Source organism: Gracilinanus agilis, chromosome 1, assembly GCF_016433145.1.
Source record: "Gracilinanus agilis isolate LMUSP501 chromosome 1, AgileGrace, whole genome shotgun sequence".
NCBI lineage: Eukaryota > Metazoa > Chordata > Mammalia > Didelphimorphia > Didelphidae > Gracilinanus > Gracilinanus agilis.
In genome coordinates, this window is record NC_058130.1 from 441,665,547 (window position 1) to 441,682,811 (window position 17,265).

Genomic DNA, 17,265 nt, shown 5'->3' on the forward strand with positions numbered 1-17,265 from the left:
AGAGGATGTCACTGGGGAGCAAAGGACCTTGGCTCATTTCCTAGCTCCTGATGTGAACCTGGGTAAACCACCTTATCAGGACTTCAGTTTCCTAATCTATAAAGGGGTTACATTAGATGACCTCTGAGGTCCCAATTCTAAATCTCTGATGCTAAGAGCTAAAGTCTGTATGAAGTATAGCTTCCCAGGTCATATCCATTTGGAGTTCTAATGTGCTATAGTTTACAAAATTTTAAATGGAAATTCAGGGTCACACTAGGAGCAGGGCAGAAATGACCTCTTTTCTATGCATTTCCATTTACAGCAGTATTGGTCTTTCACAACCACAAGAGCCCAGGTAGGATACAACAGTGATACAGCTGCATGTGCCAGCTTCCCTGGTGTCTGAAGAACACCAAACACAGTCCTTCTGAAATCCATCTTCATTGAAGAGATTTAAGTTGTATCCATCTGATGGCAGAATCTGATGAAGGTGAAGGAAGGGGTTGCAGCAAGGGTGGGTAAAGGAGGAATTTCCATGAAGAAAGTTAGGTAAATGAAACGTTGGGCAGGCAAACAAGTTTTCAAATCTGTTCTGTGCTTTAAACAGCATTCTGAAACTCACAGCCTAAAAAAATCTGATGAAGCATATTGCAATGTGAAGTATCCTATTTGTCTATCTGCAATACTCCTTCTACTAAAGATTAAATAAAATGGAAAACATAGTAAGTTTTTTACTTTATTTCACTATCAAATTTATTAAGCCAATCAAGAGATTGTCATGTTTCCATGCTCAGGATGAAAAAGCTCAGTATATTATAATTTGTTTTTAGTTGAAGTCAGTCTCATTATACAAATTTTTGAGAAATAAATCATCTATACTTTGTTGCTAAAAAAGAAACAAAATCACCTAATATATTCATTGATATTTATGTAATAGTGGGAAGTGGCTCAAAAAAGAAGTAGAAGGGAAAGAACACCAAGTTTTAATGAAATTGATATACTCTCTATCACCTCATTTACAGGCTCTAAGATATTAGAAGGATGAAGGGATCATTTTGTTTTAGCCCCCCACTTAACAGTATGAGGAAGCTGAATCTAGAGATTAAAATACTTTTTGAGGGCCCTATGAGTTCTATGTAGTAAAGACAAAATCACTCCCAGTACTGTGCTCTTTTTTAACTATCTTACAACTGGATAGAGAATATTTTTCCTTTTCACTTGGTTTCTCCATCCATTCATGTTACCATTTTATAATTGATGTTTATTTTCCCTTTCAAGGCTTTTCTTTGCTTTTGTTATCTGAGGAGGGAGGAAAAGCAAAGGAGAGAGAGACACAGAGAGAGAGAAAGACAGAGACAGACAGAGATAGAGAGAGAGAGAGAGAGACAGACAGACAGACAGACAGAGACAGAGACACAGAGGACACAGAGAGAGACAGAGAGAGACAGACAGAGAGAGACAAACAGAGAGAGAGAGAGAGAGAGAGAGAGAGAGAGAGAGAGAGAGAGAGAGGTTGCAGCTCCTTTCATCCTTCTACATATACTTCATGCTTTTGCCAAATGGGACAAACTCTCCTTGTATTTCCATAGGATCAGAGTATCTAGGATTGAAGAGATCTTAGAGAACTGATTCAATTAAACTTAGGCATTTATGTTCCCAGTAGCTTGTAAACTCCTTGAGTGTAGAGACTTTTTTTTGCCCCTTCTTATATCCCTAATGCTTAACCCAGAGTCTAGCACATTGTAGGCTTTTAATAAATGTTGATTGAGAAAGGGGGAAAAAGCATTTTTGAAATACCTACTATTTTGTTTCATGCACAGGCTTTTGGGATATAAAGATAACAACTGAATAGTCCCTATCTTTCTGGAACTTAAGTTCTGTAGCATTTGACATTGTTGATCACCTCCTCTCCTGTGTATGCTTCCTGACATACTTTTTTCCTTATTTTTATCCTACCTGTTTGACTTCTTTGGTAAGTCTTTTTTGGTGGTTCTTTATCCATGTCATACCCAGTAATTATGGGTCTCCTGAAAGGGTTGAACTAGAGAAAGCTCTAACCAGACCAAGAGAGAAGATTGTTAAATTTTCAGTATGAGCATTTACACCTTGAAAATTGGCTAATGCTACAAATTATGACTTGTTAGGGTCAAAATGACCCAGGGAGAAAAGAGCCAAGAATAATTCTCACAGAGATGCCTCTCTCTTCTGCTAATGGTCTTTAAGCAAGACTAAGGCCTTATTTGACATAAGCAGCAGGTGGCTATCTGGGAATGAACTCATAGCCTATAGAAATGTTTAAGACTCCTGAAAGTCCAAAAGAAATGCTTAAGTATGGAGACCTTTTGGAATGTTTTAGGCTACTGGTACTGCATTTTCACAAACAATATTCTATGGGAAAGAAACACCTCCTGAGATGATGTAATGACACAATGACTTGATTGAAATATATCTATAAAAATGTAACTTGAATGATCATTAAATGGAACTTCTGTGAAGTTGCTTGCCTGGCCCTATCTTTGTTCACTTCAGCAATGTGGACCTTGATAAAAAGCCCGGAACTGGCGTGGACTTGATTTATTGCTCTGTTAATTTTTAAGCTTATTAAAGTAACGGAGGAAATGTTTATAGAACAAATTAAACTGGAATGTGTGGTTTTATTTCTTGCTTTTGTTTATTTTTTTGAGAGCAGGTTGCTAAACATTTACCAGTATACTACCACTATGACTCTTCCCTGTGCTCTGCCCTAGACCCTCTCTATTTCCCCCTTCATACTATCTTGCTTAGTAACCTCCTCAGCTTCCAGGTATTCAGTTATCATTCCTATACAGATGATTCCAAGAACCATATATTTATATCCTCAGTATCTCCTGAACTAAATGATCACATTATTAATTGCTTTTTGGACATCTGGAATAGAGCCAACTGCCTTTGTTAAACTGGATGTTCAGTAGATAATTTAAACTCAGCATATCCAAATATGAACTCATTATCTTTTCTCCAAACCTTCCCATTCCTAACTCCCTACTTCTCTATTAATGTAAAGGAAAACTCTTTCTTGCCAGGTCCCCTGGTTTGCAGCCTTGTTGTAGTCATTAATCCTCATTATTCCCCATATCCATTCTGTTGCCAAACCTGCCAATTTCAGTTTTCCCGCATCTCTTGAATATGTTCTCTTCTCTTCTCTCATACTGCCAACTACATGGATACAGACCCTCATCATTCTTAGACTACTGCAACAGTCTGTTGGTTGATCTTCCTGTCACAAATCTTTCCTCACTCCAGTCTATCTTCCATTCAGCTGCCATAGATTTTCCTAAAGTATCAGTCTCACAATATCATTCCCAAATTCAATAAACTCCACTAGCTCCCTCTCACCTCCTGGAAAAAATATAAAATCCCCTTTTTGGTGTTCAAAGCCTTTCCTAGCCTGTGGGCATGACACTTCCATCATCTTAAATCTTATACCTTTACTACTATTTTTTGATCCAGTGAAACTGGCTTCCTTGCTGCTTCATGTAGAAGACAGATCTCTCGCCTCCAAACATTTTCTTTGGCTATTATAGTAATCTCTTCATTTTCTCCTGCTGAAACCTCACTAACTACAAGCAGCCTTTACTAATTCCTTTCAATTCTAGCACCTTCCATCTGATAATTACTTCCTATTTATCTTGACTATAACTTGTTTTTGCCATAGCAAACATTTCTTTGCCTATTTTCTCCCCAATAAGATTATGAGCTACTCATGAACAGATAATGTCTTTCAACCTTTGTTTTTTTTTGTTTTGTGTGTGCACTTAATGCCTCTACACTTATTAAATTCTTATTGACTGACTGGTTTCTGTTTTAAATCTCTCCTTACATCAATCTATCCTTTACTCAATGGGAAAAATGACTTTTCTAAAGTGTACATATGTCTACTATGTGACCACTATAATCCACACTACACTCAATAAATTACAGTGATTAATACCCTGCAACTTCTAGGCTCCTATATAGGTTTTGCTGATAAACAGTCTTTATGAACATATTCCCTTCCTAACTTTGCAGTTGTTTTATACTTAATTCCCCTCCTGTGAACTTGGGCCAATCAGTTAAACTTGGGACTTGAGTACTTCATCTACAAAATGAGGGTGCTGAATTAGATGTTCTCAGAAGTCCCTTCCAGCTCAAGATTTATGATTCTATAGTCCTTCTTTGTAGGAGTAGACAGCTATATGTATGTAGGGCTTGACATGGAAGGTATATTGGTTTATTTTGCTGAACTTCCCCCACTCCCAACTTTTTTATTCTTTGCTATAAAAGGTGTGTCTCTAGAGAGGGATAGAGGGAGGATATTTTAGCAAACCTGTGTGATGTAAAAACAAGTTATGAACATAAATTTATCAAAAAAGAAATTAAATCAACCTCAAAAATCTATTTCAATCTAATCCCCAAGGGAATTGGTGATAGAGATAATTGCTTACAGCCATGTAACAAAGGATTTGAGAATGTGGTAATCTCTGAGGTATTTTGGCCTCAAAACATGAACAAACAGTGTCACTAAGTAAAACAAACAAAAAATAATTAAATGGATTAGAGATTTATAATCAGTCTCTGGTGGAATCCTTTAACACATGCCAACTTTCTTGGAATTGCCTGAGAGGCTCCTGACTCCTAGGATGCTAGGCAGAGAGTCTAGAAATGTCAGACCTGGAAAACTTTTGCATTCTCTACAATGAAGACTAATGAGCAACACAATCCACTCCCTTAAATTTAAGCCACTTTCTCTCTATCCTTTTCTCCTGACTGTTGGGCAAGTTAAATTATTGTACAACAAACAAACTAGACTTAGGAATCTCAGGTCCTAATCCTAGTTACGTAATTAACAAATTTAAGACTACAAAAGTGACTTAAATCTCAAGATCTCAATTTCCTCTCCTATAAAATAAGTGATTGAACCAAGATAACCACTCATCTAGCTCTACCTCAGGGATTCTTAATGTCAGTTTGTGTGTGTATGAGTGCATGGGTGGACACTCATGTGTATGTTGGACCTCTTTGGGAGTCCAGTGAAGTCTACGGACCACCTTCTAAGAAAAATGTTTTTGAATGAACAAAATAAAATATGTATGATTACAAATGAATCAAATCACATATACTGAAATGCTATGTTCAAAATAATTTTAAAAACCAAGCACTCAAGCCATTTTAAGAACTCCTTCTCAATATGTGTTAATACTTTTTGATAGACAATCAATATGATTTTCCCTTTTCTTTTTTATAATTCTCTTGAAAAATCTTCAGATGTATAATGCCTATGGATATTTAAGGAAGATGTAAAACTATAACTGCATGCCTCTAAATGATGTTACAAATTTATCATTTGGTCAACTAAATTCAATAGGCAGTGGCACAAAGGTGAAAGAAAATGCTAGATAACTGTCAATGTTAGGACTAATGGCAACTGCCCAGGTGAGCAATAGGCAAAAATGTAGAGCAGAGCAACACTTCTCTTTAGTACTCTTCCAAATTCATATCAGCATCTGTATTCCATGATCTGTTCCTTCTTCTCCACTGTTCTGCATCAGCATATTGCCTCTCTTTTGTCTTATGTCTGACCACGAGTCCCTAATAAGGCATTCCAAGAATGCTTATACATACCCCTCTTACATGAAAAAAAGAATCATATTCCTTCAGAGAAAATAAAATCACTTTAGTGTTAGAACAGCAACAGGTTTGGCTGACCAAAGCACTCTACACAAGTATGAATCATGACTAATTTAGCCTTTCAGAGGGCCTTTGTTCTTTTGCAAGAGATAGCCTTTAACATTGGTTGGTAGAATCTATTGATTTAAAATGGGGAAGTCTAAAAAGGAAAAAGAAGAGGAGATTCAAGTATATTTAGCAAAAATATGGGAGTTTGAGATTTCATATGGGCTGCAACTATACTAATAAGGATTTGCTAAATAAAATAATTATTTCACAAATATGACTGGGCATAATCTTAAGAGACAAAATATTTTCTTTCCAAGGAAGAGGCTATATGAAATATTCAAAATTACAAGGAATAATTTTTATTATTGTTACAACAAAAAAAGAAATGTTTTCAGGTGGTGTAGACAGGAAAAAATGAGAAAGAGAAAAGAGATTTATGAAAAAAATCATCTAAAAACTTTTAGAAATAAGAAAATGACAATTTCCCACAAACCTATCAAAGTACATATTTTAAAATAAATATAAAACATTAAATTGCCCTAATAAAGAATTGCCTTTTGTATAGTGACAGGTATAGAAAGCTTCTTTCCTTAAAAGTATCACATTAGTAATTGCATCAGAGGGGAATTGCCCTTTGTATACTGGCATCCTGGAGAAAACCTTTCTTGTAAATCATGTACAAAATTGCAGATAAAATTTATGTAATTTTGCTGTTTTCTTCTGTACTCTTCAAAAATAACATTCACACAAAAATAAATTGTGATGAAGTTGGACCATTTGTCTGCCTAGTTTTCCTTATCAGAAAAGTATTAATTGAATTCAGAAAGTATTTTCTGAAAACTTACTCTGTGCCCAACCCAGAACTAGCCACAGTGGGATACACAATCAATCATCTATTGATTTAGCCATCCTTTCACTTTGTCTGACCCACCTAACAGGTGCTGCTCTGCATGGCAGTGAAATAACAATCAGCATTCAAAAATAGTAGCACATTGGCCTCTGGCAGAAGGTAGCAGATGGTGTATTTGTAATTATATTTGAAATAAAAGCTCTTTTCTTTCTTTCTTTTCTTTTTTTAAGGAGAGAGGCCAAAACTGAGTAAATGGATGAAGGCATGCCTAGCAAGTCATGCTATTCAATCAGAAATAAATGCCAGTTTGGCTCCTGCAGAAGCTATCTCTTCCAATTTTTTTACTGAAATTGTTCTTAAGAATTCCATATCATCTTTTATTCCTTTCTCACTCCAAGGACCTATAATTTTGCTGATGTGAACACCCCCATTAATAAATATTTCGAGCCCTCTGTGCTTTAGTAGACAGATTTTTAACTCCAGGACTTCAAGGCTCTGATTTCACCTCTGTCAGCTTTCACTCCACCTTCATGGGTCCCAACTTCTCTGGGATTATAAGAATAACAAAGCTAAAGCCACCAGAAGCAGCAGTAGCTGACATTTCCATCGGGTTTTCTATGAAAAGATCCTCTGATTTCTTATTATGTAGTTTCAATCAGTGTTGTAGCCAAAATAATCATTAACCTAAGAATTACCTGTTGACCAGTCCCTGAATTTAGATGCCCTGGTTTTCAGATGACAGAAATATGGTTCATACTATTGGAAGCCTTTTTATCTCTGAAAAATTTTCCAAAACTAAGCTAAACTTGTGTATTTTTAAAACAATGACAACAGAAAATCAGGGCTCCCTCCATGCCAAAAGAAGATACTGAAAGAGGAAGTATGTATTATCATGATGAAAAAAAGCCCTTCTCTAAAGTGCTATGATTTGATCTGGGACACCTCATTGTTTTCTCCTCTCCAGTCCTATTTGAATACTTCATTACAGAAGGAAGTTGGAACTGATTTCTTTAAGGCTCTGCTGGTAAAAAGCAAGTTGTGGTAGATAATATTTCCCACTAGTTAGAGATAATTTACACAAGTATTGGCTGTGTCTTCCTAACTCCAGGTCTAGCATACTATCCAATATATATCTTCAATTTGTAGATCACTTTTGCTTAAGTGTTTTTCTTTTCTTTTGTTACAAGGGAAGACATTAGGGATGATGAAGGGTATAAGTAGAGATTATAGTAATATATAAACAGTAGGCATCAAGCAAACTTTCATAAAATAAATGCAAATAAAATAATAAAATTAAAATGAACACACATTCAAAACATCATTTTGAATTTCTATTTCATGTGATTCTGTTTAGAACTAGTGAGGTTATATCACATGTCACAAAGACTAGCTTGGCCTTTAAAATATAATTCTGGGGTAGCTAGGTGGTTCAGTGGATAGGGAGCCAGGTTTGGAGTTGGGAGGTCCAGGCTTTGGACCTGGCCTTGGACACTTCCTAGCTGTGTGACTCTGGGGAAGTCACTTAACCCCAATTGCCTTGCATTTACTGCTCTTCTACCTTAGAACTGATACTTAGTATTGATTTAAAGATAGAAGGTAAAGATTTAAAAGATATTATTTTGTGAAAGATATCGTTTTGATTTCTGACTATAAATTCATTCAAGGTGAATACACATTTTTCTGAAAACTTAACAATAAGGCTATGGAGATTTAAAAATCTGATTCATCTTCATATATCTTCATTTTTATTAATAAAACTATGAATATTCAATTTACATCACTGACATCTTAAAAATGTCTCATTACCAGAGGGAAGGTATGTACTGATTGTTGGATTGGTGTGATGACTTTTTAAAAATGGTGGAGTCTGTAGGTTAACAAAATAATAAGTTAAAAATGAACTTAGTATTTTTTCTATTAACATCTATTAATAATTCTATTAGTTCTATTAGCATATTATCCTTATAATAGGTGTTTGACTCATCTTATCAATGTGCTTAACATTAAAAAATAAACACTCACATTATTGGTTCCTTTGCTATCATATGGAAAGCAACCTTGTGAAATGAAGATAAATATTGAAAAATTGTAAGGAAGTCATATTTTTATTTATTTGATTGTCTACATGTCTTAGGATGCTTATAAATCTTGAGCCTCATTTCTAGGCCATAAATTTGCTACCAGAGGGCAGGGGAAGTTTTAATTTTTATTTTTATCTCCTTTGTGCCTACCAGAGTACCTTCCACATAGACTACTTTTAGAAAAGTGTTTATGAAATTAAGTGCCTTTGAATTTAACCTAAAAATATGCCTAAAGTCCTAGGAATTTATTAGATTCAGAAAAATGGTCCTATAAACTAGAAAATTTAAGCTGTTCAGCTATTCATTTGCTTCTTTAAAACAAACAAAATACTGTGATGTAGAAAAGTGGCATGGCACAGTCAATAGAGGTTTGGCTTCAAGCCCAGGAGACCCAGATTCAAGTTTTATTTCTAATGTACACCGTGACTAGTTAAGTCACAGTGACATAGGTGTCACAGGTGATGAGGTGACATAATTTGGTGTCCCAGATGGGTCTTTATATCTCTAAGGTACTGAGCATATGCTGATCTATCTTGCTAGAATAAGTTTCCCATAGGGAGCTTCCTACAAATATGAAATCACACATTTGGTTAAAAAATAGATTAAAAAGAAAGATATTTCCAGGGAAAATCAGGATGAAATGGTGGGCTAATTTACATGATCAGTAACATTTTTGAAGGATGTCCACAAGGAGAAGTTTCTCACTGCCTTAATGCCCTCAGTTTCTTCTAGTGATGACTGAAGTTTTCACTTTTTAATTAAATGATATTTGACAGAAAATAATTATCTTTGTCATGTTAATATCGATTGTCAATTTTAAACATTACACAATGAAATGAGAGCAAATATGATTATAAACTATATAAATTTCTGTTACCACATTTCTCCTTGTAAAATACCTATGATTCTTTAGTGAAACCATTGACCAGGAGCTCATGATGGTATGGAACTCCATCTAGCATATTTTTATCAAGCTTTAGTCAATCAATAAGAATCTATTTCTCTTCCTTCTCTTCCACTTTCTTCCTCCTCTTCAGTGAAAAATGAACACACACACCTGGAAATAAATAGCACCCTGGACATACGTGATTGTTTCTACTAAGCTAGAAAGGTTTTTGAGTACACATTTGGAAAACATGTTTATTTTCTAAGTATTTCCCTTTCCAAATGACAAAAGGCTTACCACCAAGTTAGCTACAAGGTAATGAATATGTGTATGTGTGTATATATACACATATGTATATATGTACATATATACATAGACATCTATAACTATATACACATATAGATATATTTGGAGAAAACCAGCCGAGGTAAAGCATGGATATTAAAAAAGAATTGGGGGAAAGGCTTCTTGAAGATGTTAGTAATTTGTTAAACTTTAAATTAACCAGGGAGAGAAGGGTCCTAATATGAAGAAGGAGAGAGTTCCAGGCAAAAGGGACAAGTGGAAATGCTCAAATTGTTAAAATAAACAATGTGAATTAGCTTATATTAGCAATTGGATTTAGGAAAATAATAATTCAGAGCTCGAGGGAAAAATACTATTTACAGAGTAGATAAAATTTTATGATAAAATTTTCAATCATTCATACATAGTGTATAGAAGGAAGGGAATATTTATTGCAATAAAAACACTGAAAGTTCCTGAAGAAAAATAAATCAGGTAGAAGAGAGTAATATGAAATGGAAAAAAAAGTCATAGCATTTTGAGTTGAGAGGTACTATATAGAAGTTCTAATTCAATTCCATCCTTATACAGATGAAGACAATGTGACGCAGAAAACTTGCTCATAGTCCCAGAAGTAGCTCACAGTAAATATCAGAGACTTTCTTTAATCTCATACTTTTTACATAGCCAGTCCTCTTTCACATACTGGGCTCTTTTCAAAGGTTCTGATAAATTTGCATAAATTCAGATAATTTAGATTTTTGTAGATTTTTTAAAGTGATATAGTATTAACATGAAAAAGTAGAATGTAGAAATCTGATTTCAAGTTTATTAGTAACATTTTTTCATAACCCATTATTAAAAATACATTCCCAGATTTGTAGTTACTTTATCATCCTAACAATTAGTTTTAATAGTAGCCATTTTATTTGAACAATTTAGTTCCAAGATAATTACATTTGCTGACCATTTGCTTAATATTCCAAAATATGTTTTAATCGAAGCATATTTTGCACACACCATAAAGAAATGCCTAATAGCAAAAATTCATCCTGAACAAAGTTTAATTTTACTTTCAGAAAAACAGTTTCAGATTGTTCAATTATTTCATTTACAAATTTATTTTTATGTTAGCCTCTCATTTATATGTAATAAAATAAATTCATTTATGCATATGCTTTATAAAAGCTGGACTTTGGAAAAGTATGTTTCTTTTTCTTTCAGATTTTTTTCTTGGGTGGATTCTACAAAATATTTTCAATGTAGGGCCTGATATTTTATATGTGTGTATGTTTATCTCTATCTCTATATAATCATACATGCATATATACACACATATTCAAAATGAATATAAATATATTTATTGTGTATATATATTTAATGTTTACATCTATCTATATTAGCATAGTCATTTTTGATATAATGTGACATTTGGATTCCTAAAAAAAGCCCCTGATGATGGAAAACCATGCAATAAAAGAATGTGGATTAAGGAAAAAAGGAACTTGGGGTCCCAATAGTCAAAAACTTCATCAGTAATAATTTCATGGAAAATTATATTTAAGAAATTGATAATGGAAAACCCCAAAATATAAGCCATCAAATGATGATCCATATTTCCCAATATATGAATTTATGCATGTGTATATTAACATTTATGCTACATATGTGAACAAAGGTAAACTAACATATATAATATATGCATATTTTAAACTGATAGGTTAAGGTAGATAATCACAAATTAGCTATGTTTCTCCTTTAAGTCAGTCTCAATTTATAATCATTTCTTGTTATAGAACTTAATTTACAACATTCAGTAGCAACTTTACTAATTTGCTTAATGAAATATTTGTAAACCACTTAGAGCCAAGCAGACATTAGGAATGAAATAAATGTTTATTCCTTTCCATTCCCCCCATTGAAAAAAATCAGATATGGATAATGATATGGATTTACAAATATTGAAAACTCTCCTCTCTCTCCCTCAAGAAATCCAGGTGAAGTAGTGTATGTGTGACCTAAGGGTACAACATTCCTCTGACACATACCTGGCTGAAGCTCTGGATAGCAGCTCTGGCTTGACTGCTTCGAGCTGGGAGTTGGGAAGGTGTTGTTTCACCCAGGGCAAGGGTCTGGTTGCTATGGTAGCTGGCTGAGTACTGGAAAGACCCTTCAGGTTTGGAATTGAGCTGAAGTGCACTCTGGGAGAGAAGGCTGGGCCCTGAATTGAAAGTAATTTAGAGCAGTCAGTGAGGGTATTGGTGAAGCAGAAATGACATGTATTATTTACAGAGAGTAGCCTGGAATTATCCCATACGCACATTCAATTCTCATCATCTAGTCTTTGATTGTAGAGAACTCAAATCAAAACATATAGGTGATTTGAATGCTAAGACTTAAGTTATATCTTTAGGGTTTAAAAGTTATAGAAAGTAAATATTTAAAATTATTGCAATGCTGATCTCTATGGAAAAACTTTTCATAGTCCAGTTAATTGAAAGAAGAATCATTTTATTGCTTCATGCATTATCATAAACATACATTTATAGTCATTTGAAAATACATTCTGTATTATGTGCTTACTAAATTTAAACATCCTTAATTATATCGATTTAATTCAATGAGCAGAGAGCTAAAACAATCATCTCACCTCAGTCCTTAAAGAATACCAATCAGTGATAATTTCTATAACACAAAGGATAATGTAACACTTCAGTGTCCACAGACATGACAACTTTTAAAATATCAAGAGCTCTTAAGGCAATAAAATCCCACTTGAATACATGGAATTTATGACGAGTTTGGAGGCTTCTCTTTTCCATCTCAGTAAGACACAGAATGAAATTAGATAGGAAATAGTATTCAACAAAGGGACTGCTAAAATTATTGTGATGATGAGATAAGAATCATTATATTTGCCTACTCATTTTATCATGATGGCTCTTTAAAATAGTATATTCTTTAGGAAGACTTGTATAGAAACTTGCTAAACAATATCACTTAAAATTATTAAAATTATTGATTACACAAAAATAAAATTATTGATTACACAAAAATCAGCCAATCAACAAGCATTCATTAAGGACCTACTATACAAAGCACTATGCTAGAATTTGGGGGAAGCCCTATACCAAGATAAATCCAGAGTGGGTGAATGACTTGAATATAAAGAAGGAAACTACAAGAAAATTAGGTGAACACATAATGGTATAGTTGTCAGATCTCTAGGAAAGGAAATATTTTAAAACCAAACAAGAGTTAGAAAAAAATACAAAATTTAAATAAATAATTTCGATTACATTAGATTAAAAATTTTTGTACAAACAAAAAAATGTGCCTAAAATAAGAAGGGAAACAACAAACTGGGGAAAAAATCTTTATAACAAAAAATTCTGACAAAGGTCTAATTACTCAAATATACAAGGAGCTAAATCAATTGTACAAAACAATCAAGCCATTCTCCAACCAATAAATGGGCAACGGACATGAATAGGCAATTTTCAGAAAAAGAAATCAAAACTATCAATAAGCACATGAGAAAGTGTTCCAAATCTCTAATAATTAGAGGAATGCAAATCAAAACAACTCTGAGGTACCACCTCACACCTAGCAGATTGGCTAAAATGACAGAAGGGGAGAGTAATGAATGTTGGAGGTGATGTTGCAAAACTGGGACATTAATGCATTGCTGGTGGAGTTGTGAACTGATCCAGCCATTCTAGAAGGCAATTTGGAACTATGCCCAAAGAGTTCTAAAAGACTGCCTGCCCTTTGATCCAACCATGCCATTGCTGGGTTTGTACCCCAAGGAGATAATAAAGAAAAAAGACTTATACAAAAATATTTATACCCGTGCTTTTTGTGGTGGCAAAAAAACTGGACAATGAGGGTATGCCCTTCAACTGGGGAATGGCTGAACAAATTGTGGTATATGCTGGTGATGGAATACTATTGTGCTAAAAGGAATAATAAACTGGAGGAATTCCATGTGAACTGGAAATACCTCCAGGAATTGATACAGAGTGAAAGAAGCAGAGCCAGAAGAACATTGTACACAGAGACTGATACACTGTGGTAAAATCGAATGTAATGGACTTCTGTACTAGGAGCAATGCAATGACCCAGGACAACTATGAGGGATTTATGGAAAAGAACGCTACCCACATTTAGAGGAAGGACTGCAAGAGTGGAAGCACAGAAGAAAAACAACTGCTTGAACACATGGGTTGATGCACACATGATTAGGATGTAGACTTTTAATCACCACCCTAGTACAACTATCAATAATATGGAAATAGGTCTTGATTGATGACACAGGAAGAAACCAGTGGAAATGTGCATTGGCTACTTGGGGTTGGGGATATGGGGGGAGAGAGTAAGAACATGAATCATATAACCATGGAAAAATTTTTCTAAAAAAATAAAAAAATAAATAAAAATAGAATCTGGGAGAAGATGAGAAGTTTAGATTATACACAGTCCTCTTTCTGAACAAGTCCATCACCTAATAAAGGGATGACAAGCACACAGCAAATAGGAATTTATTAAGTGTCTACTATATGCTAGGCCTGTGATGGGCAAACTTTTTAAAGAGGGAGCCAAATGAAAGGAAATGCTCATCTGTCAGTCTCTTTCTAAGGCAACTCTTTCTAAGTTTCATTGTATTGTATCCTACTCATTGTATTCTTTGGATTAGCAATAATGCTGTGCTACCAGATAAAACATTTCAGGGGGCTGCATCTGGCCCATGGGCTGTAGTTTGCCCATCACTGTGCTAGGCAGTGGGCTAAGCCCTATGGTACAAGGAAAGACAAAAAATAAGATGAAACAAACAAAAATTTGCCCTTGGGTTTAAGGAGATCATAGTGTTTTTTTTTATTTTTTTAAACCCTTACCTTCTTCTTAGAATCAATATTATGTATTGGTTCCAAGGCAGAATTGTGGTAAGGACTATGCAGTGAGGGTTAAGTGACTTGCCCAGGGTCATGTAGCTAGGAAGTGTCTGAAGCCAGATTTGAACCCAGGACCTCCCATCTCTAGGCCTGGCTCTCAATCCCTTTAGCCATCTATCTGCCCTCTGAGATCATAGATTAATGAAATAGCACAGATAGCTATAAATCACAGATACATGATAAGTGAATTAGAGAATTGTGAACAAAGTATTTTGTGAGGGTTAAGTAGATCTATGGTGAAAGTAGGAGATAAAGGAAGGCTTCCTGGAACATAAGGTATTTGAGTAAAAAATGGATAGTTCCACAGGAAATGATGGAGAGGGAAAGCATTTTAGTCACTGGGAATATACCTGAGATAGGGGGGGTGTGAGAACAAGGATCTAATTGGGTAGTCCCCATTCTCTCCTTCCTCCCACGAAGCTGAAAAGCACTTCCACTGGCTTATACATATATCATTGTTCAAAACATATTTCTATGTTATTCATATTTGCAGTAGAGTGATCTTTTAGTGTCAAAACCCTAATCACATCCTTATCACACTACCTGATTGAGCATATATATTTCTGATGTCTTTCTGCTCCCACAGTTCTTTCTCTGGATGTGGATAGTTTTCTTTCTCACAAGTTCCTCTGGATTGTCCTGGATCATTGCATTGCTGCTAGTAGAAAAGTCCATTACATTCAATTGTGTCACAGTGTATCAGTCTCTGTGTACAATGTTCTGGTTCTGCTCCTTTCACCCTGCGTCAATTCCTGGAGGTCATTCCAGTTCACATGGAATTCCTCCAGTTCATCATTCCTTTCAGTACAATAGTATTCCATCACCATCAGATACCACAAATTGTTCAGTCATTCCCCAATTGATGGACACACACTCATTTTCCAATTTTTTAATGGTAAGGTAACATGACCAGATCTGCATATTATTTTGAGAAAAGATGATTCTAAATGATGTGAAGTAGGAATTGGAAGAGAGAAGTTGCAAAGGGTAGCTTTCAACTTGATGAAGGAAAACTGCCTATTAATTAGAGCTGTCAAAGATTAGTCCCTGGAAGTAATGCATTGCCTCTCACTTAAAGCGATGCCAAGTTGATGATAGGTATGTCAGGATATTGTAAAAGACATTTCCTGTTCAAATATGTGTTGGACTATATGGGCTCTTAGGTGCCATGTGAGAGACAGAGATAGAGACAGAGGGGAAGACAGAGAGAGATAGACCTATGAATAGAATAGATAGGTAGGGATATATAAACACAAAGAAAGTTTTATATTAATGGTCTTTCCTAAAATGAATTTAATGTTTATTAGAAGGGTGAAAAAGAAGGCATAAATGAGAACGATTACTATTTCAGAAGAGGTAGTATTGAAGCAAAACCTTGCAATGCAAATTTCCTCCAATTATTTCAGTCATAATGTAGGAGTCACTTTCTTGTGAAGGAAGAAATTGTACTTGTAAGAACTATTCTGTCCTTGACATCATTTCTGAAACTTCACACAACAGTATCAATTCTTGTAGCAGATAGTGGCTAAGCTTATAATTTCATTCTTGATTTCTCTTTCTTAAAATATGGCTCTGGATGTCAAGGTGAGTGTCCAAATTTGACATTTTATGGAACACTTCACTAAAGGAATTTTTCAGTGACTTGAACAGTATCATTTTATATATCTTCTTGAGGATTTAATATGTCTTTTCCTTGCTTCTATTTCCCTTTGAAACTTTGAAACATGACGAAGGGAATTGTAATGAAGTCATGTTATTGCCAATTAATTTATTTTGTTTTTTTTTAAATCACGCTATAAGTTAGCTTCTAGGTATAACTCAGTTTATATGGATAAATCCATTGCAATTTTCACAGAATCACTTTACCAAAAAGAAAAAAAAATATTCTGCCTAGATTGTCTTTCTTGCAAGAGATGATTAATAACTGTAGCTCAGATTTGCATAACATAAATGTGCATTTACTCAACCTGATGTCACATTGTGAGCCAATACAATATCTTGGATTCATATGATTGAGATTTAGAATGGAAAAATCGATGAAGAATTGAAGAACATGGAATTCTGTACCTTGCTTGAGATGACATAAAGTACAAATGGCAGAGTTGGTAGTCAAACAGATTTTCTGCCTCCAAATCTCACACTCTGCCCTCTGTACCACACTGATTAAACCCATATTTCTTGACTTGCATTTCTACTTTTTCTTCTACCACACACTCCAGTTCTGCCACTTACATTTTTTTGACCATTAAGAAATCACAAACATCTCTGAATCTCAGTTTTCTGATCTAAAAATGAGAGTTGAATAAATGTTTATTTTTAGCTGTTAATGCTGAGTCAAACCCTTTAAATGCTTCTCATTCTCTTTTTTCTTTTCTTTTCTTTTCTTTTCTTTTCTTTTCTTTTCTTTTCTTTTCTGTTTTCTTTCAAGTAGTAGAATGTCTTTTGTGCCCCCTGAATGGTGAGGAGCAGCTTAGAACTGAGGAGATAAAGAGTGGGAGGACACATTGGGAAGTGGAAGATTTGTCTTTTTACTGT

The 17,265-nt window shown here is 34.6% G+C and overlaps 1 protein-coding gene across 1 annotated transcript in view; it reads right to left on the reverse strand.

Annotated features, from left to right (window-relative positions):
• CTNND2 (catenin delta 2) overlaps positions 1-17,265 on the reverse strand; it is a 974,829-nt gene that overhangs the window by 515,275 nt on the left and 442,289 nt on the right. The window contains exon 5 of the mRNA XM_044665508.1: positions 11,827-11,999. Within this exon, the coding sequence (XP_044521443.1) occupies positions 11,827-11,999 (173 nt within the window). The remainder of the gene's footprint in view (positions 1-11,826; positions 12,000-17,265) is intronic.